Source organism: Hyperolius riggenbachi, chromosome 12 (genome assembly GCF_040937935.1).
Source record: "Hyperolius riggenbachi isolate aHypRig1 chromosome 12, aHypRig1.pri, whole genome shotgun sequence".
NCBI classification, from domain to species: domain Eukaryota; kingdom Metazoa; phylum Chordata; class Amphibia; order Anura; family Hyperoliidae; genus Hyperolius; species Hyperolius riggenbachi.
Window position 1 is genome coordinate 192,147,257 of NC_090657.1, and position 20,434 is coordinate 192,167,690.

Genomic DNA, 20,434 nt, shown 5'->3' on the forward strand with positions numbered 1-20,434 from the left:
ATAGGTACAGGGAGGGTTCTGTGTGAGAGTAGGGTTAGGTATAGTTTTAGTACAATTTTAATAATACTAATCAACAGTTATTATGAATGTACTTATATTAATATCATTGTTATAAACAATATTTGCCCATTTTATTATAATAAACGATAAAAAAAGATTATTCATAACAATATATAATTATAATGTTTAAACTAATATTACTGTTTCTTTAACAAACGTAATTATAAGTTTCAGTTTAGAAACAGGGAAGTTTAACGTTTTAAGAATTGCCGATTTCATACACATTATTTAATGATTTATAAATTCTTAAAAACACTATTTGTAAACGAAATTCTACACAATATTTTTATAAACGATAATACTGCTTATCGTTTACACCACGCGCCCTTTTTTCCCGACGCCCTTTTTTGATGTACGAATGGCTGCTACCCATTCACTAAAGGCCATTACACATTATGCTGTGATGCATAAATGTATCACACTTCTCTAGCTGACTGGGTTCTATGACCTTTGTCACCACAGGTCTTTTTTTCCAATTACTCATTCCTGACACCGGCTGACAAGAACATCATTTATGAATGCTGCACTTGATCTCTGAATATGTTTCACACATTGTGCTGTTTGGTGTCACTAGGACAATAGTCTTTTTCTATAAAAATACGCTGTACAAGAAGAAATCTTTTGTTTCTATGAAGCATAGTTGAAAGATATTGTGGAGCCTATATCTAAAGATTGAAAGTGGTCATTTCAGAGCTTTTCCAAATTATTAAGGTCCTTAAAGGGAACCCCAGATGAGAGGGATATCTCCTGGTAGTTGGCTGATGGTGTAATGGTTAAGGGCTCTGCCTCTGACACAGGAGACCTGGGTTCGAATCTCGGCTCTGCCTGTTCAGTAAGCCAGCACTAATTCAGTAGGAGACCTTTGGCAAGTCTCCCTTACACTGCTACTGCCAATAGAGCGCGCCCTAGTGGCTGCTGCTCTGCTCTGGCGCTTTGAGTCCGCAAGGAGAAAAGCGCAATATAAAATGTTATTTGTCTTGTCTTGTCTTTTAAGCAATGCAAGTTGCTTGGCCGTCCCCCTTATCCAGTGTCCAACTCTAGTTCACGCCTTTTTTACATCATGGCTGGACTATTGCAATACCCTTTATGCAGGCCTTCCAAATAAAGACCTGCACCACATGCAGCTAGTACAAAATGCTGCCGCAAGACTTAACAAGCCAGCCCGCCATTGCCACATAACACCGATCCTTTGCTCACTACACTGGCTACTTTGTTGCAACTGTGTCCCACCACCCACAACCTCGAATCAAAAGGATACAATAAAAAGTCTTCAATAAAAACTGTTAAAAAAAAAAACAACCTTTGGAGCCGGAGCTTTCTGTCGTGCTGCCCCTAACCTGTGGAATGCCTTGCTAAGCTTTATCAAGACAGCTCCAACCCGGGTGTTAAAAGTGGGATTTGTAGTTTAAAAACAAAGTCTTTTGAAGACCAGAATAAATCTTTTAAAAGATGTGGTTGTTTAATTAAGCATTATTGATTTCCATAAATATTCGAAAATTCAATAAGGTACAATTCTTAGTTACATCACAAACATAAAAAAAAAATTAAATTGCTGAGTAATTTGTAGGTATATTAAGGAAAGGCCTATTGTTTTGGCTTGTGAATTTGCATGTGTGTGTGTGTGTGAGTGTGAAAGGCTGAAAGAAGAAAGAAAACTGACTGACGCCTCTTTCCCGCCTAAGTTCTTACATATGAAATGGGAGGGTCCCATAATGCATTACGATCCTATCTCTGGATGGTCTAATCAAATTATGCTGTAGTCTCTATTGGTCGACTACTGAATCTAGCTGTTTCAGTTAACTCCTTATTTATCTCAAAGCGCATGGTCAAACTGGTTGAAGCCAGTATTCTAACAGCCTCATTGTACTGCTTTGGACCAGAGACATAATGAGATACAGCTGTTGGACCAGCTTCTGACTGGGGGGGATGGTTACATATACATATCATTGCTTCTCAGAGCGAAGAATTCCTGAGAGCAGGACTATAGTCTACAGAATTTCCACTCCAGCCTAGTTCCCCTATCCTAGATAAATGGAAGATTTCTTTTCAATCAGGCTTATCAATATCACATATATAATTGATTCATAGCTTTGATATCTCAATCGCGTCACATCCAATATAGATAATTCTCCTTCTCATCACAGCAGGGCCCTAGCTATGTAGAGAGCTCAAATCATCAAATATTTAGATCACTCGAAGATTAAAATATCAAAACATTCAACATATTTCACCGGGACACATTTAAATCAAAACTGAAAACCCACCTGTTTAGTCTGGCATTTATGATCACGTACTGTAACTTTTTCACTGTACACATCACTATGTACTGATCTGAGACAACCTTATGCGCTTTGGGTCCTACGGGAGAAAATCATTTTACAAATGTTTTGTCCTTGTTGTCTCTAATGCTGGGAATACACGTTTCGTTTTTGCCTTCGTTTAAACCTTCGTTTCGATTGTGCCTTTTGTCCTTTTCGATCCCGAAATAATCGATCGTACAGTTAATATCACCACCCACGGTTTCGTTTTTTTTTTTTCGATTCAGATGGTTTCGTTTTTCCAATGATCGAAGGCTGCAAAGAAACTAAACGTAGTACAGGGACGGACGGCATAAACTAATATATAATCGATCTGAACAGCCATCAAGCCTACCAATGGTTCGATTAGATGGATAAAGAGAGATAATATCAAACATGTTCGATCACTAGTCGTTCGTTTTTGGGGTCTATTAATCGAAACTATAATGAGATTATGACTATTTTTACATACGTTTTCAACACTCGATTCGTTTACCAAACGAATCGAAGGCTAAAACGAAGGCAAAAACGAAACGTGTATTCCCAGCATAATACTTGGAGTCAAAGACCCTGAACAAGCATGCAGATCAGAAGCTCTGACTCAAGTCTGAATGGATTAGCCACAGGATTGTGACTCAGACACTACAGATGCTAGAAGATAAACAGGAGTGCCGGGCAACTGGTATTGTTTAAAAGTAAATAAATAGGGTAGCCTCCTTATCCCTCTCACCTTGTGTTCCTTTAAAGTGAACCTCCAGACTAAAAATCTACTCAGCAGCACTGAGAAGGCTTATTGTTTCACAGTATCAGAACTTTGTTTTTCTTACCCAAGCCTCATTTTTAGCTGCACAGAAGAAAACTACCCGGGCATTTTTCCCCTGATGCTGTGCAAAGCATGATGGGATTTCTGTTGTTCTCGTTCTGCTTTTTTGGTGCAATTTTTTTTTTTACTTTTGAATTTGAGATTTCAAGCCTAGAGCACTCAGCTGGGAGGTGTGATCAGGACACAGGACAGTTGGAACTGTGTCTCATGCTCCCTGTCACCTCCTTTCAACCAAAAAGATGGCTGCCCCCATGAAAAAGATGGCTGCCCCCAAGAAATCGCAAACATTTGCCTGTTCTTTTAAAACCGGGTGGGTAAGAGATTATATTACCTATATTTTAATGAACATAACTACTGTAACTTAATGACAGTATGTTTGTTTAGGCTCAAGTTCCCCTTTTACTTCTTCCGGACCGAAGCCGTACGAATCTTCGTCCAGCAGGTGGTGCTGCGGCTCTGACTGGACGTAGCTTCTACTGCTTCGGTATTCTGCTTCCCCGTCGCTACACTGATCTCGCCGCTCTTTCCACGCTGCAATTCACTTGCTCTGCCATCTATAAGATGGCAGAGCTCTGTGAGCAGGTCATGAGCCACTTTCATTGGCTCCTGATCGCGTGATCGCGGAGAGCCAATTACATTTGCTCACATTGATGGACAGCATCAGGAGCCAATGAAAGCAGCTCCTGGCCGGCTTGCAAGGCGCTTATGGCGATGGGACAGAGTAGTGAACGCTGAGAGCGGCAGGTATGTATGGCGATTCATCGGTATACTGCGGTTTTTGGTACCAGCAGTTTTGGGTCCTTAAAGAGAACCTGAGGCGTGTTTGTCAAATCATATTAGGACACAGAGGCATGTTCTGACTATAGGACCTGCATCTGTGTCCTTCCATTGTGCCTCCAGACCTCCACCTGCTGTCCCCCCTTAAAAAAAGCGACAGCGCTATTTACCTCATCCTGTCACTCACCGCCGCTCCCCCACCTCCTGTATTACACGGCTCCCCGCCTGTGTCCTTTCCCTCCCCTCCTCAGTAAGCCGATTGGAGGAAGCTTACGGAGGCGGGGAGGGAAGAGACATAGGTGGGGGAGGTGTGTAATACAGGAGGCGGGGGAGCGTGACTGTGTATGTGTATTGCCCGCCCTTCACTATAGAAAGTGCATTGTCTCAGCATGAGAAATCTTGCCCAATCAGAGAGGAACAGAGGCGTGGGAGGGGAAAACAGGAGGGAAAGAGGCTTCAGCCAATCAGGCTGTATTTGTTAAGTCTGAGGGGAAGTAGAGAAGCAAAAAAGCATGCCCTGCAACTTCCTTTTTGTGTACCAAATTTTGTGTGTACCAAATAAGAGTCAGGTAAACTGGGGTATGATCATTTATCAACAAGAAAAGTAATAGTGATTTTAACTTTTAGATTGCCTGGTTAGCATCCTTATTACTTGTATAAAGAATTGATTTTTGATTTTATGCCCGACAGTTACACTTTAATCATTTCAGCCCATGGGTATTTTTCACCTTATGGATGAGAGGAATTTTCACATTCCAGTGCTCCTTCCCCAATAATAATTTGTTCCTCAATAACTTTATCACTACTTATCACAACAAAATTATCTATACCTTGTTTTTTCCACCACCAATTAGGCTGTTTTTGGTGGTACGTTATGCTAAGAATTATTTTATTCTAAATGCATTATAATGGGAATAATAGTAAAAAATGGAAAATGGGAAAAATTCATTATTTTTCAGTTTTCAGCCATTATAGTTTAAAATAATTCATGCTACCATAATTAAAATCCACACATTTTATTTGGCCATTTGTCCCGGTTATTGCAACGTTAAAATTATATCCCTGGTTTAAAGAGAATCTGTACTCTAATATTCTTACACTAAAAAGCATACCATTCTATTCGTTATTTTCTCCTGTGCCCCTCTGTGCTGTTTCTGTCACTCTCTGCTGCAATCCTGGCTTGTAATTAACAGTTTTAGGCAGTGTTTACAAACAAACTAACCAGCTTGTGATAGGCTCACATAAGCAGAGTGTGTGAGTCATACAGAGGGTGCAGGGGGCCTGGAGGGGGTGTGTATCGCTTCTATCCAATCACAAGCAGCCCTGCACATTCCGCACATTCAAGCCTTAGCCCGACAGCCACAACAGACGAAAGGAGATAAGATTTATTACAGACAGTGCAATTAGGAAAGGCTGCAGTAAGCCAGACCACATTAGAACAGGCATAGGAACTTATAGGATAGAAGAACGAAGGCTGAACAATTTGTTACAGAGTCTCTAATGTATGGTGACAATATTTTATTTGGAATTAAAGGTGCATTTTTTCAGTTTTACATCCATCACTAATTTTTAGCCCATTATTTAATAATTAGCAGACCCAAGCCAGTTTAAAAACGGGCTCTAGGTCTGTGTTTTCTCGCCGCCGCCTTTTACTGCGCATGCGTGTGCACCCACCGCACACCTGGCCGCATACTCGGCCGCCCAGCTCCCTGGCCCTGTCAAGTACGCTACATAGGATACAGTGTATTGCTACATTATAACTAGGGAAGTGACGCAAGCATCAATGGAATCCCGCGATCACAGTGTTGGCGGGGAGAATAATGAATGGGAACTTTGTTCCCATTCATAAATGTAACGATCGGGCGGCAGAAATCACGGCAAGAGATAATGTACGGATTGGCACAGGGGTCTTTTGTCTCCTGCAGCCAATCTTCCCCTGCTCCCAGTAAAAGCGTGATTGCAGGCATTTGCCCGCACAATCGCCTGCAAACACCCCAAACTGCAGGTACATGACTAGTGCATCCCTGCGGCTCTAGCAGCTGCCGCTGCGGACGTAAAGCTCACGTCCGTGCGGCATAAATGGTTAAGGGGCCAGACACTGCTGGTACAGAAGTGGTTAAGCAGCTTGCAAAGAAATACATCTGATCCCCTTTCTCCATTTTTATTTATGTTTTGCTGCATTTCAGTCCCCATATTGTCTAAATCTTGCAGAGTACTTAATTTTATAAAGAAACCCTATGTAAGTAACAGACTGGGGGGCTAAAAGCAGCAAAATGTTTGCTTAGTTCACATTTTGCATCTTTAAGGCCCAGTGCACACCAAAACCGCTAGCGGTTTTGGGAGCAGAGAGCTGATATTTGCTGGGTTCACACCGAGCGGATTTTGTATGTGATCCGCCGGCCGCATCCGCATCAGCATCCGCGTGGCTAATGTATCTCTATAGGCTGGTGAACACCGGCGGTTTGAGGTTTTAAGCAAACCGCAAACGTGCAGCAAGAGGCACGTTTGTGGCTTGCTAAAAACCTCAAACCGCCGGTGTGCACCAGCCCATAGAGATACATTAGCCACACGGATTTTCAAGCGGATGCGGCCGGCGGATCCGCCCAGTGTGCACTGGGCCTAACACTGCTTTACCACAATTTTAATGAAAATGCATTAAAACGGTTATGCTACTTTTACATACTTGTACTAGGTGTTTATCAAACCTGGTAGTCTGGCACTGCAAGGTGAGATTTCTACCCACCATGCCACTGTGCTGCCGAATTGTGGGTGTGTGACGAAAGGCAACAGTAATAATTATATTTCTGAATTGTGTTTCTCACATAGGACTGATGAATAACTCATTACAGTTCTATAACTGGTGGTAGAATGGATTTTGTTAAAGATTAAGCCTGTTAATATCCTGTAGAGATAGGCTTATCCAAATGAAGTTTATATTCCGTATATATTACACTCCAGCAAGGTTAGTAAATATGTACCCTGACAGATCTGATGAATGTCCTAGGTGTAGGCAGTCCCCTGGAGACTTTATGCATATGGTCTGGAATTGTCCAAACATTCGGCTATATTGGGAACAGATTAACGAATTGCTACAAAAAATATTTGAAAGACCTATTTCTTTGGATCCTAAAACGCATCTACTGGGGATTTCAGGCGACATTACACCCTCTAGTTGATTAGTTCTGCTTTGGGACATACTTTCATATTTTGCCAGGAAAACCATTGTTCTGCATTGGATACAGTCAGAGGCCCCATCCGCGGCAGCCTGGATCAAAATAGTAAATGCTACCATACCCATGTACAAATTAACTTATATTCAGAGGAATTGTCCCCTAAAATTCGACAATATCTGGATCCCGTGGTTAGAACACCTTAAGAAACATGGCGTTGCCTATGACACTGATGTGTAAGCTCACAAACGATTCTGCGGGGTTGGGGACTGCGAGAGGAAATAAGGTTGGGCGGGGGGAGGGTGGAATTTCAGGTTGGGATAGGGTGGGGGGAGTGGTGTTGATGTTACCAATGTATGTATGTTTGTATACGGAAAACATTTCAATAAAACTTATTTGAAAAAAAAAAAAAGATTAAGCCTGTAAATGCAAAACTGAACAGGTGGGTTTTCAGTCTGGATTTAAACAGCCCTTCAAGTGTAACTGAGATGAAGCTCGGGTACAAAATGAGCAAGAGAGGGAAGCCTCAGGATCCTGTTAAAGAGAATCTGTATTGTTAAAATCGCACTAAAGTAAACATACCAGTGCTTTAGGGGACATCTCCTATTCCCATCTGTCACAACTTTGCCGCTCCTCGCCGCATTAAAAGTATTCAAAAACAGTTTTAAAAAGTTTGTTTGTAAACAAACAAAATGGCCACCAAAACAGGAAGTAGGTTGATGTACGGTATGTCCACACATAGAAAATACATTCATACACAAGCAGGCTGTATACAGCCTTCCTTTTGAATCTCAAGAGATCATTTGTGTGTTTCTTTCCCCCTGCAGCTCTCATTCACTGAAGAGTGACAGGCTGTTTCTTCCTGCAGACAGCTCTGCCCGGTGTCTGTAATTCCTCAGTATGTGACTCCTTTCACAACAGAGGAGGATTTATCCAGCTTGTAAAAGATAAGAGAGCAGAGAAAAGCTGCTAATGTAAATAACACACACACTGGAGTGTGCATAGAGGGGGCCTGGAGGGGGGGTGTGCATCACAGATCCACAACACTGAAGTTGGCAGCCTTCCAGACACAGGGCGACAAGTCCGACAGGGGAAAGATAAGTTGATTTATTACAGAGATGGTGATAGTAGAAAGTGCTGCAGTAAGCCAGAGCACATTAGAGCAGATTTAAGAACTTGTAGGATGGAAGAAAACAGGATGAAATTTTTGTTTCAGAGTCTCTTTAAGGCTTCCCTCAGTATTCTGATAACCTCTGTCGCTGAGTGCGGCCCCTGGAAGATTAGACAAGGCACTGTCCCTAATCATATTGGGGCCAGCATGTGCTCGCTCCCGTGCGCGTCATCGGGAGCTTACTGCGCAGGCACAGTACAAGAAAACTTTGTACTGCGCCTGCGCTCTAGACAAATAATTAGCAGGTTACCGGCGGCGGGGAACGGACATTACAGATGCAGGGGGGGATAGCAGCCCCAGGTAAGTGTCAGTTTTAGCTTTTTTACAGTTACCAGAGAACCCCTGTAAGAGCCTCTTTAAGGTGGCCACAAATTATACACATATATATAATACACACAGTGGGATGCAAAAGTTTGGGCAACCTTGTTAATCGTCATGATTTTCCTGTATTAATCGTTGGCTGTTACGATAAAAAATGTCAGTTAAATATATCATGTAGGAGACACACAGTGATATTTGAGAAGTGAAATGAAGTTTATTGGATTTACAGAAAGTGTGCAATAATTGTCTAAACAAAATTAGGCAGGTGCATAAATGTGGGTACCACAAAAAAAGAAATGAAATCAATATTTAGTAGATCCTCCTTTTGCAGAAATTACAGCCTGTAAACACTTCCTGTAGCTTCCAATAAGAGTCTGGATTCTGGTTGAAGGTATTTAGTACCATTCCCCTTTACAAAACCTCTCTAGTTCATTCAGGTTTGATGGCTTCCGAGCATGGACAGCTCTCTTTAACTCACACCCCAAATTTTCTATTATATTCAGGTCTGGGGACTGAGATGGCCATTCCAGAATGTTGTACTTGTTCCTCTGCATGAATGCCTTAGTGGATTTTGAGCAGTGTTTAGGGTTGTTGTCTTGTTGAAAGATCCAGTTCGGCACAGCTTCAGCTTTGTCACTGATTCCTCGACATTGGTCTCCAGAATCTGCTGGAAGGCCCAGTGCACACCAAAACCGCTAGCAGATCGTCAAAGCGCTAGTGGTTTTGGGAGCCGAGAGCCGATATTTGCCGGGTGCACACCGAGCGGATTTTGTATGTGATCCGGATGCACACCGGCGGTTTGAGGTTTTAAGCAAACCGCAAACGTGCAGCAAGAGGCACGTTTGCGGCTTGCTAAAAACCTCAAACCGCCGGTGTGCACCAGCCCATAGAGATACATTAGCCACGCGGATTTTCAAGCGGATGCGGCCGGCGGATCCGCCCAGTGTGCACTGGGCCATACTAAGTGGAATCCATGCGTCCCTCAACTTTGACAAAATTCCTAGTCCTTGCACTGGCCACACAGCCCCACAGCATGATGGAACCACCACCATATTTTACTGTAGGTAGCAGGTGTTTTTCTTGGAATGCTGTGTTTTTTCCTCCATTCATAACACCCCTTGTTATGCCCAAATTACTCAATTTAAGTGTCATCAGTCCACAGCACCTTAATCCAAAATGAAGCTGGCTTGTCCAAATGTGCTTTTGCATACCTCAAGCGGCTCGGTTTGTGCTGTGGGCAGAGAAAAGGCTTCCTCTGCATCACTCTCGCATACAACATCTCCTTGTGTAAAGTGCGCGGAATGGTTGAACGATGCACAGTGACTCCATCTGCAGCAAGATGATGTCACAAAATGCTGTTCCCACTGTGCTTCCGATCTAGCTAGTCGGCCCCACATCTTGCAGCATGTGCGATTTACAATGCGAGCAATTTTCGTTCCGAAATTGGTCACATTGACGGTCGGGCATGCACTTGGCGGCACCAATTGCCATCCAATTTCATTATAATAATCGAATTGGATGGTCGATCGGCCGCCAAGTCTCCTGATGTCTCCTTTAGCCGACCCCTCCACACTGTGTAATACATACTTAGATACCATTGTTTGGCTAATGCACAATGCCATCTCCCCTTGCTGCACAGAATTGCAGAACATGCTGTCTCTGTTTTATGTGACTTGCCATCTTGTTTTTTTGCAAATGTTGAAAACAACATTACCTGCATCTGCTAAACAATTTCAGATTCTAAACTGCTAATTTTTGCTTCCAGGCCTCTCTATGGTAACTCTGTTCAAAGCCAATACACACGGGCTGACTGATGTCACCCATCGGGGATCGGGACCCAATCCCTCGGATGACATCGCTTGGCCGGACTGTACAGACACAAAGTGGGGAGGTGGAGGGATGGAGCTGCACAGACACGACACCACGCAGCCAACGGTTGCCTCAGATGACTTTGATGTGTGTGTATGTAGCTTTGCATGGGGAGGGGGTGCAGGTAGCCACCTACTATTCACAACAAGTCTTTATTGACAGTAGAGAGTGAGGGTATCTGAGGAATGGAACATCACAGTAGCAGAGCATTATCTATATAATCTGGCCTCAAAAGAAAAACTACAAATAGTTGTTATATGAAGAAAATATCCAGAGTTCAGATTCACTTAAAAAGATCATGCTTAATGTGTTGTATTTTTTTTTTATTTCAATGAGAATGAAAAATAAAGAGGGGGGAAAAAGTATTTTTTACGAATTATTAACGCAGTGTTTTATTTCTCCAGGGGGAATGTTCCACCATGTGCTATAACATCTTCATCGTGGAGTCTGTTTGCGTGGGGTGGTTCTCTCTGGAATTCATGTTGCGTTTCATCCAGGCACCCAGCAAGTTTGCTTTCTTGAAGCAGCCACTGAACCTCATAGACATTGTGGCCATCCTACCCTACTACATCACGCTGGTCGTGGACAACACATCGTCAGGGGAGAAGAAATCAGGAACTGGTAACATTTACCTGGACAAAGTGGGCCTTGTGCTGCGCATACTTCGTGCCTTGAGGATCCTGTATGTGATGCGCCTGGCTAGGCACTCGTTGGGGCTACAGACACTGGGACTGACTGCCCGCCGCTGCACCCGCGAGTTTGGCCTATTGCTCCTCTTTCTGTGTGTAGCCATTGCCCTTTTTGCCCCTTTGCTCTACTTGATTGAAAACGAGATGGCGGACTCGCAGGAATTCACCAGCATTCCTGCCTGCTACTGGTGGGCTGTCATCACTATGACAACAGTAGGCTATGGTGACATGGTGCCCAGGAGTATTCCAGGACAGGTAGTAGCACTCAGCAGCATCCTGAGTGGGATATTGCTGATGGCCTTTCCTGTAACCTCAATTTTTCATACTTTTTCTCGGTCCTACATTGAGCTGAAACAAGAACAAGAGAGACTGATTTGCAGAAGGGCGCAGTTGCTGCGGAAGACAAGATCGCAGCTAAGCAATATCTCTCATGGAAGTGACTTGTTTGAAAGTATGTCTTCTGACGCAAGGGACGACTGAGAGGCGATCCTATATAGCCAATACTGGTGAAATGGCTTGTCTTCTTGCTTTATTTAAAAAAAAACAATACTACCCACAGTAATGATCCTGAGCACTGTTACACCTAGCAGCCATAATATACACCTAGCTCAACTATGTCAACCAGTCTGATCAAAATTCACTCTTCTAGAGCTATGGTATTGTGATTTACATGCAGTTAATATCTGTAAGAAAAATGCTCTGTTATCAGCTAGTAGCGTCAGATGCTAGGGCTTTGGAAGGTGAGATTTCCAAATGCTTTAAAACTACTTATCGTATTTCACCATGGCTATCATGCTAACATTTTTGGGATACCAAGGCATGGAGGGATTTATATTTCCATAGGTAGTAGAGATCTGGAGTTGATAATTGCTATACTAGAGGGGTGCAGGGTCATGGACTTGTATTATTAATTGAATGTTTTTATGGGCCATAGGCACATTTTCTAGATAATGGATATACAGGATGCCAAATATGGTAATTGTAGAATCGGCTTATAAAAGAGACAAAGGGTGCATACACACATCCAATTTTGATTGGCTAATGATTGGCCAATTTTACCACCTCCATGTATTATGAGAGCTTACCTACACAATATGTTCATCGTATTCAAAATCTGTTGGCCCTCATACTGCATGGAAGTGTTAACATTGAAAACCACAAACACTGGTTCACACGACAGTCTGGGGACCTGGATTCTCCCACAGGCCGGGACCCCTAAACCACCATGCGATACCTAGAGGGAGGTGCAGGTGAGCAGTGGTACTCTCACCACCAGGGAAATCACCCACACTCCCTCTAAACTGAATGCTAACTGCAAAACACACGAAAAGCCAGGCCTGCAAGTGACATAATCTACGATTACATCTGACCAAAATCTCCCATGTGAATGCTGCCTAATTGATGCAATTCCTGATAGATTTGGTATGACAGGCAAAGGGTGTATAACTGTACACTTGATTGGCTGACAAGCGCCTGCTGACCAAATAAAGGTAAGAAATTGCTAGAGCTGGGAGTGTGCAAGTGTTAATATTGGCCAGTAAAAATAAAATGTGTGTACGCACCCAAAGGTGTAGGTGCATTCACTTTTTATGATTGAAAAAACTTATATAAACTTTTCCTGACCTTTTATGTGTATTACTGGTCCATTCACACCTCTGCTGTGAAATGCAAATGATGTTTTAGGTGTGTGTTATATACACTTTAGTTGCTTTTTTTATGCACTTTACATGCTTTAAGATGCGTTTTACATACAGGTTACTTTAAAAACAATGGTTTTTAGATGCAGGAGAATACACATAAAACTAGAATTCTGTGATGTGCTAAATAAACTGTATTCCTCGAATTATATCTCATATTGGGGTTGACGCACAAAGCAGCGGTAATTGCGCAAACATCGCACAGCAATATTGCCATTACTGCTACGAACAGTGTACAGTGCTATTAGCTTCACCCATGGTACTCGAGCAACGCGAGTGTTACTACAATAACGCGCGGTGCCAACACTCAATGTAGTCAAGTACCACGAGTAATGCTAATGGCGTAACTCGTAGACTGTTGGGAGGGGGGGCGGGGGGAGGGGGGGGTTAACGGTAATATTGCAATGCACTTCGTGCATCAACCTCATTTTTATTTATCTTTTATGTTTTCCCTTGTTTATAATATACTTATGACAGCAGAACTTAAGCAACTTGGTCAGCAGCCAATTGCATTGGCTTCTAAACCCATGACTACTGTGAGCCAATCACAGGGCACAATAGGGAAAGGACAGCCCAGGTCCTTAGGGGCCATAGCTGTCCAGTCCCGAAAGGGTTAAATGGACTTTCAGAAGGTTGTCCTTAACTTCTGCAGTGTCAACAATGATGAGATGCTTATTCAAGACATTGTAACATTAGGCCTGATGCAGGAAAGTGCGGTAATATTGTTGTGCGATGTCTGTGCACAGCAATATTACCACAAGTTCGTGCATCAGGCCCTTTTTGTTTAAAGCCCTACTAAAGGTATGAAAAAAAGGAGGCGCTAATGCAGACTAGCTCAGCATTGCCCTGCAACTCCTATTGCATCCTCTGTGTTTCACATGTAGGTTAGGTGAAACTCACCTCTGCTTGTACTGCACAAATTGCTGCTAGCCATTCTTTGCAAAGATCCAATAACACCCATTCATTTTTAAGACTCCTTCACACGAAAAGAACCGTACGCTTACCACCAAGCATCTTCCGGCTGCAAATTTAATGCAGCCAAATGGCAGCATTTGCAACCCCAAATGTGTTAGCGCATGACACGCAGTGTGGTTACCTGGCAGCAAAAAATGCATGGATTGAGTCTGGGTGCATTTGACCTTAGAGGTGCCCATGCCAAAAACAGCCATGGATCCAGTCACTGTAAGAGAGAATTTGACAAAATTCACTGCTTTCACCCTCCCGTGTGACAGGGGCCTTTAACCCCCTTACCAGTCCAATTCCCGCGGCAAGGGGGCAGCAGAGCACATTTTTTTTATTTTATTTTTTTTAAATCCTGTAGCGAGCCCAGGGCTCGCTACATGATAGCCGCTGAGCAGCGGCATCCCCCCACCCACTCCGATCGCCTCCGGCGATCAGAGTAAGCAGGAAATCCCGTACAGAACGGGATTTCCTGCTGGGCTTCCCCGGTCGCCATGGCGACGGGGCGGGATGACGTCACCGACGTCATGGACGTCAGAGGGAATCCCGATCCACCCCTCAGCACTGCCTGGCACTGATTGGCCAGGCTGCGTAGGGGTCTGGGGGGGGAGGCGGCTCGACGCGGTGGCGATCGCGTACCACACGCTGCTAGCAAAGTGCTAGCTGCGTGTAGGAAAAAAAAATTTTGAAGATCGGGCCAGCGGGGCCTGAGAAATCCTCCTACGCAGGTTACCCTGAGCTGAGCTCAGGATAACCAGCAAGGAGGTTAAAGATTACATCTTCTGTCTTATGATACTGCAAATAATCTGTGTCTCTGCTTATTTCTGAGTCATTCAAGGTAGGGAGTGTGCCAGTTGGCTAAGGAAAGAGCTGGAAACTTTTCAAGCTGAATTTTTCAAGGTCAGCAATTGTGTTAACGCAAGTATGCTTGGCTATAGGTGGGCACTAATGATACAATTGCCGAACGATCGTTTACAAATGATTACTCATATGAGCAATTGGAAGTGATCGTTTGGGACCACTAATGGACAAAAGTATCCTAACCAATCCAATCAGATTAATGAAATCAATCCAATGATCAGAACAATCCTGCCTCTCGGCATAAGTAATGCAAAAAAAAAATGCTGAAGGGAATCGCTTTGAATTGCCCATAATGGAAATGGGTACTAAAGGTAATTACAAATTTTATTCTCACTGAATACCCAGACCGGTGCCCAGTGATAGTTTGTGTTCTTCTTTAACCCCCTTAGCGGTGATAACAGTTGTAGCTCAGGATTACTTTTAGGCGCAAAAAGTGCCGGTAGTGCACAGTGCTGGTAGTAGTATTATTATCACTGTAACCCAGAGCTACACTTGTGGAGACCACTGGATGGGGAATGTGCAGCAAAGTGTTACAGGACTCACCTTTCCAAGATCTGGCCACAGCCTGTCTTCACCGTGTACTCCAAGGACAGATGGTGATTTCACCATAGAGATGGAGCACCTTCAGAAGGAGAGGATGAAGACTGTGTATGGCCAGATCCTGGGAAGAGAAGCTCTATAATGCTCTGCTACGCTCTCTGGGGATGGGGGTGCCCTGTCTGGCTACTTATACTGAAGGGGGGGGGCACTCTCTGGTAACCTATACTGAGTGGGGCAGGACACTCTTTGGCAACCTGTACCGAGGGAGGTGGGGCGGTCTCTGGTTGCCTATACTGGGGGCATTGTATGGCTATCTACAATAGAGGGGGCTGTCTTGCTACCTATAACGGGGGGAGGAGGTAGCACTCTCTGCCTAGCCATACTTGGGTGTTGCTCGTATCCTTACAGATATAAAGAACCAAGAAGAGGAGATAGAGTGGCATGCAAAGCCGCAGTGGGAAGATGGGCGTGGTCATGATTAAATGTGGGCAGAGCCAACTGTAATGTAACAGTGTATTGCAAAGGCAATGGGCACAAGTTTTCTCCCAAAACACAGCTAGGAACAGTGACCTAAAAACACATACATAATAATAAGCCCCCCCCCCCCCCCCCCAAAAAAAAACACAACAAATACAGCAACGTTTCCCCCATGATGTAGTGGAATGGGAGATTCGCATAATGGATGCAAAGCCTGATAAATCTGCAGGAGCTGACGTCATATGAAAAACCGATACTTACCCAGGGTTTCCTCCAGCCCCTTAAGCATGTGTGAGTCCCTCGCCTTCCTCCTGCAGTCTGCTGTTCAGCCACGATCACTCCCTGTAACTGGCTCAGGCACGTCAGTCGGGGTCTTCTGCACATGGGCAGACTTCCCGCACATGCACAGCAGACCCCAACTGGACCAGACTTAGCCTATTACTGGGGCTGATTGGGGCTGAACGGCAGACCATGGGAAGAAAGCGAGGGACCCAGACGTGCTTATGGGGCTGGTAGAAGCCCCAGTTAAGTATCAATTTTTCATATGATGTCAGCCCTGGTAAACTTTAAAGTACTTATGTGTGAATTGGCCCTAATACCTTTATAACAGCAGTAAAGGAAACACTGGATCTCAAAGAGCAACACTGCTGTGATCAATCATTTCCCAAATTATTTCATAGGATTACTTTCAATGAGGAATTACTGAACCAGAGACGAAGCACCCTCATGTATTTTACCATATATATCAATGGGAACATGACAGTAAACGCCTACCCTGCTCTCTGTTTCATTCTTCTCTGCTAAATCTGCATGTTATCAGCCCTGATAGGAATCCCCGACTGAGTATTTAGTCTAGATTTGCCCAGAATGATTATAGCTGAGTCGGTCTTCTGTGATGTCTTTTCAAGCCCAAGTCTGCCCCCTTGTGGCTCTGTCTTCCTGCTATTTATCCTCGAAGCAGCAAAGCAGAGCCACAAGGGGGCAGGCTTGGGCTTGAAAAGACATCACAGAAGACTAACTCCGCTATAATCATTCCCGGCACAGCTAGACGGAATGCTCAGCCGGGGATTCTTATCAGGGCTGATAACAGGCAAATTTAGCAGAGAAGAATAAAACAGAGTGCAGGGTAGGTGTTTAATGTCATGTTCCCATTGATATATATTGTAAAATACATGAGGGTGCTTAGTCTCTGGTTCTCTTTAAGACAGAAAATAATAACAATGGATTACAAAAAATAATAAAAAAAAAATATATATATATATATATATATATATATATATATATATATATATATATATATATATATATATATATATATATTTTAGCCTTCGGAGTATGCACTCTCCTCCTTCTCATTCAAGTTGTCAACCCTGACTCTTCATGACCATACAAGAAGGTTGAGGGTGACTATATACACCCTATGGAAAGAAACACAGAGACAGCGGGAGCCCAGATGGTGCAGTACGTCACAAAGATTAATGAATAAACTAAATGGTGTTAAACTAATACACACAAAGGCGGGTTGCAGAAGGGCAACCGACCACTGCAGGCAGGTGGAGATGCAGAAACCCGAACTCCACTCGGGGTACCAGTAGACCTGGCGAAGGTCGCTCTCTTGAACAAAAACTCTTACACACTGGCAAACTAGGTAGTGACAGAAACCACCAGTGGTCAGGTGTAGGAGCAACCCACAAATGGGGTGAGACACAGTAAATAGGGGGTTAAAGAGGTGCCCAAGGTGAATAAAATACATTAAAAGCAAGTAAAATATAAATAAATGAGGTGGCTTACCTCAAGGAGGACACACCCATATAGGAATGGATATTTATTAGTACAAAAAAAGCACAGGCAACGCGTACCGTGAAAACTCACCCACTTCCTCAGGCCAAATAAAGTGCCACTAAATGCCGGATTCAAGGCGCCTCTCTTCATATCACAGATTGTTAATATTCCCGCCAGCCATTTTAAAGGGACCCTGAGCTGAGATGCTGGGTATGCTTCTAAGCATGCCCATGTCTATTAGGGAATGCGTATACGTTTACCGGACCCTCTGGGTCCCAACTTGCCAGCAATCTGTTCTATGGAAACGGCGACCCCCGGCAGGGACCAGGAAAATAAAGTTTGCGGTTCTGTATAGCCCATGCGCAGGTTTGCTGGCATTGTCTCCTCTAAATTCCTCCTCCCCTCTACCATGCTTCATAGTTCCGTGCACGAGGTGCACGTCTCAGCTCAGAGCCCGTTTAATTCCACGATCTGACTCCTCCATACCAGATTTCCACATTGCATATTCGACATATAAGTTACATAAGACAATATGCAACCTGTTGCACTCCTTTGCCAATTGTGAACCAGTCACTTATTCCATACTCCGTTCTAACTGTAGCTTCTTGGTTTGCATATACTGTAGATTAATCAAAGGGTAAATGAGATGGCCTGGTATCCCCATTTCCATGGTAATCTACCACAGTCCATCATAATCTACACAGTGAAAAGCTTGAAATATGCACAGATGGCTGTAAACTGATATGAAATGATCATTTTTAATACTTTAAAAATACAAAAATGACTCCTGTAGCATTGATGCACATCACAACCAATTTCAGAACAAAAGTGGAATCTTACTTTAACTGTCACAAGTAGACAGCACCAAGGCCTCTGAATGCCATACAGCTGTTGCCACTTTTATTCATATTATAAGGTCTATTTCATCATAATTGTATGAAATGCATGCTAGCGCCACAAAAACAATGCTAGTATAGCTTAAAAGATTCAAATAAAAACTAAATAGCCATATTAGCCCATTTACTGCTGCTTGAGGTGCCATATGGAAGATGAATGCATTTGTAGACGTATGCTGTTTAGTACTATCAAACATTTACTGTAAAAAAAAATATTTCTATATATATATATTATCCTATAAGACAGTCTCTTGCTGATCTGTTAATAGCTTTAATATAGCATATTTTTCTTTCAAGACAAAAAAAAAATCACATTACATTGAAATCATATTTTTGCCATAAATTCTATCACAGTATTTATTATATGCTGTTTGTAAATATATGTATATACAGATGTGAAAAGCGGACAACTTGTGTTTAATAAAGTGGTAATAAAATCAATATGTTGTGGTGTTGTGTCTGTTTATGCCTCACCCTGGGCAGCTAGAGAATTGTGGTGCTGTGTCTGTTTATGCCTCACCCTGGGCAGCCAGAGAATACAGAGCAGTAGAGAGAGGGGATTGTGTACTGTTAGGCTGAGGCACACATTCTCTTTAAACATCCTGCCTCGTGTTCTGCAGTACACAGGCATCCATATGGAGGATTAGAAGCCAGAGTGAGTCATTTGAAAACACAGATGTTCTCTAACTGGTTAGCAGGGGGATTGGAGTGTTTGTGACAGTTTGCAACAATAAGTCAGAATGTTTGTTTCGCCAGATTGAAGGAGGCTTTGTGATTTAAAAAAAAATGGTTTTCAAACCTTTCAGTGAATTGCTTTCAGCTAAACGGTTTCTCTTAGACTGGCCTTAAAGGAACCCTGGGATGCGGGAAATACAATAGGGGGCATTCGTTTGCTTTGAATACTGTACATCCTCAACTTTAAATCAACCATATTCTTTAACCATAAGTAAGTTGATGGTAAGTTGATTCAGGAAACAAGTACTGCCATGTTCCCTCCATATAAATAGAGCTGCCATGTCCCTTCACCATATAATGAGGGTAGCCAAGTCCCTTCTCCATATTTCCAGTGTAGCCATATGACTTTCCTATATTATAAATATCACTACGTTTCACCTTAAAGGGAACCTGAAGTAAGAATAATGCAGAGGCTGCCATCCTTATTCCCTTTTAAATATTTCTAGTTGCCTGGCTGTTATTCTGAGCTTTTCGCTTTGATAGTGTTTGAGTCACACACCTACAGGAAGCATGCAGCCAGTGGATTCAGAGAAGAGTCAAAGCATCTGATTTGCATGTTCATTCAGGCTTAGTGACGTATAGTATTAGAGGCAGAGCATCAGCCCGTAAGTCAGGCAACTGGCATTGCTTATTAGAAAATGAAGATGGCAGCCTCTGTATTCCTCTCACTTCATGTTCTCTTTTACTTTTGCAGTAAATTGGGCTAAAGGGGACCTGGACAGAGAAACTCTGTCTAATCATTCCTGCACCATCCCCCTTTGAAGTTATTCGACCTGCCAAGTTCGGCATGTAGCGGAAAGAATTGACAGATTTTTGCGTGGGGCTGGGGAAGACCCAGCTGTCATGGTACACATTGGCACCAATGACAACGTTAGTGGGAGATGGAAGGTCCTCAAAAATGATTTTCAGGTACTTGGAGATAAACTTAAAGCAAGGACCTCCAAGGTGGTGTTCTCTGAAATACTGCCAGTGCCACGTGCTACATCTGAGAGACAGAGGGAGCTTAGGGAGTTAAATAAGTGGCTGAGAAATTGGTGTAGGAAGGAAGGGTTTGGGTTCCTGGAGAACTGGGCAGACTTTGCAGTCGGTTACAAGTTCTACAGCAGGGATGGGCTGCACCTTAATGGGGAGGGTGCAGCTGCATTGGGGGAGAAGATGGCTAAACGGTTGGAGGAGATTTTAAACTAGGATCTAGGGGGAGGCGGGAGGATAAAGTCTCAATATGTAGACAAGGTAAGGTAAAAAGACAGTGGGAGCCTAACATTATGGGGGGTGGAGAGGGGGGTGGGGACAGTGTAAAGATTAAGGA

At 43.3% G+C, this 20,434-nt stretch overlaps 1 protein-coding gene across 1 annotated transcript in view; it reads left to right on the forward strand.

The window, feature by feature from the left end:
- The window catches only part of KCNG1 (potassium voltage-gated channel modifier subfamily G member 1), a 111,226-nt gene extending 98,055 nt beyond the window's left edge, over window positions 1-13,171 (forward strand). The window contains exon 3 of the mRNA XM_068262778.1: window positions 10,893-13,171. Coding sequence (XP_068118879.1) covers window positions 10,893-11,657 — 765 coding nt within the window. The 3' untranslated portion in view covers window positions 11,658-13,171. The remainder of the gene's footprint in view (window positions 1-10,892) is intronic.
- The last annotated feature ends 7,263 nt before the right edge of the window (window positions 13,172-20,434 follow it).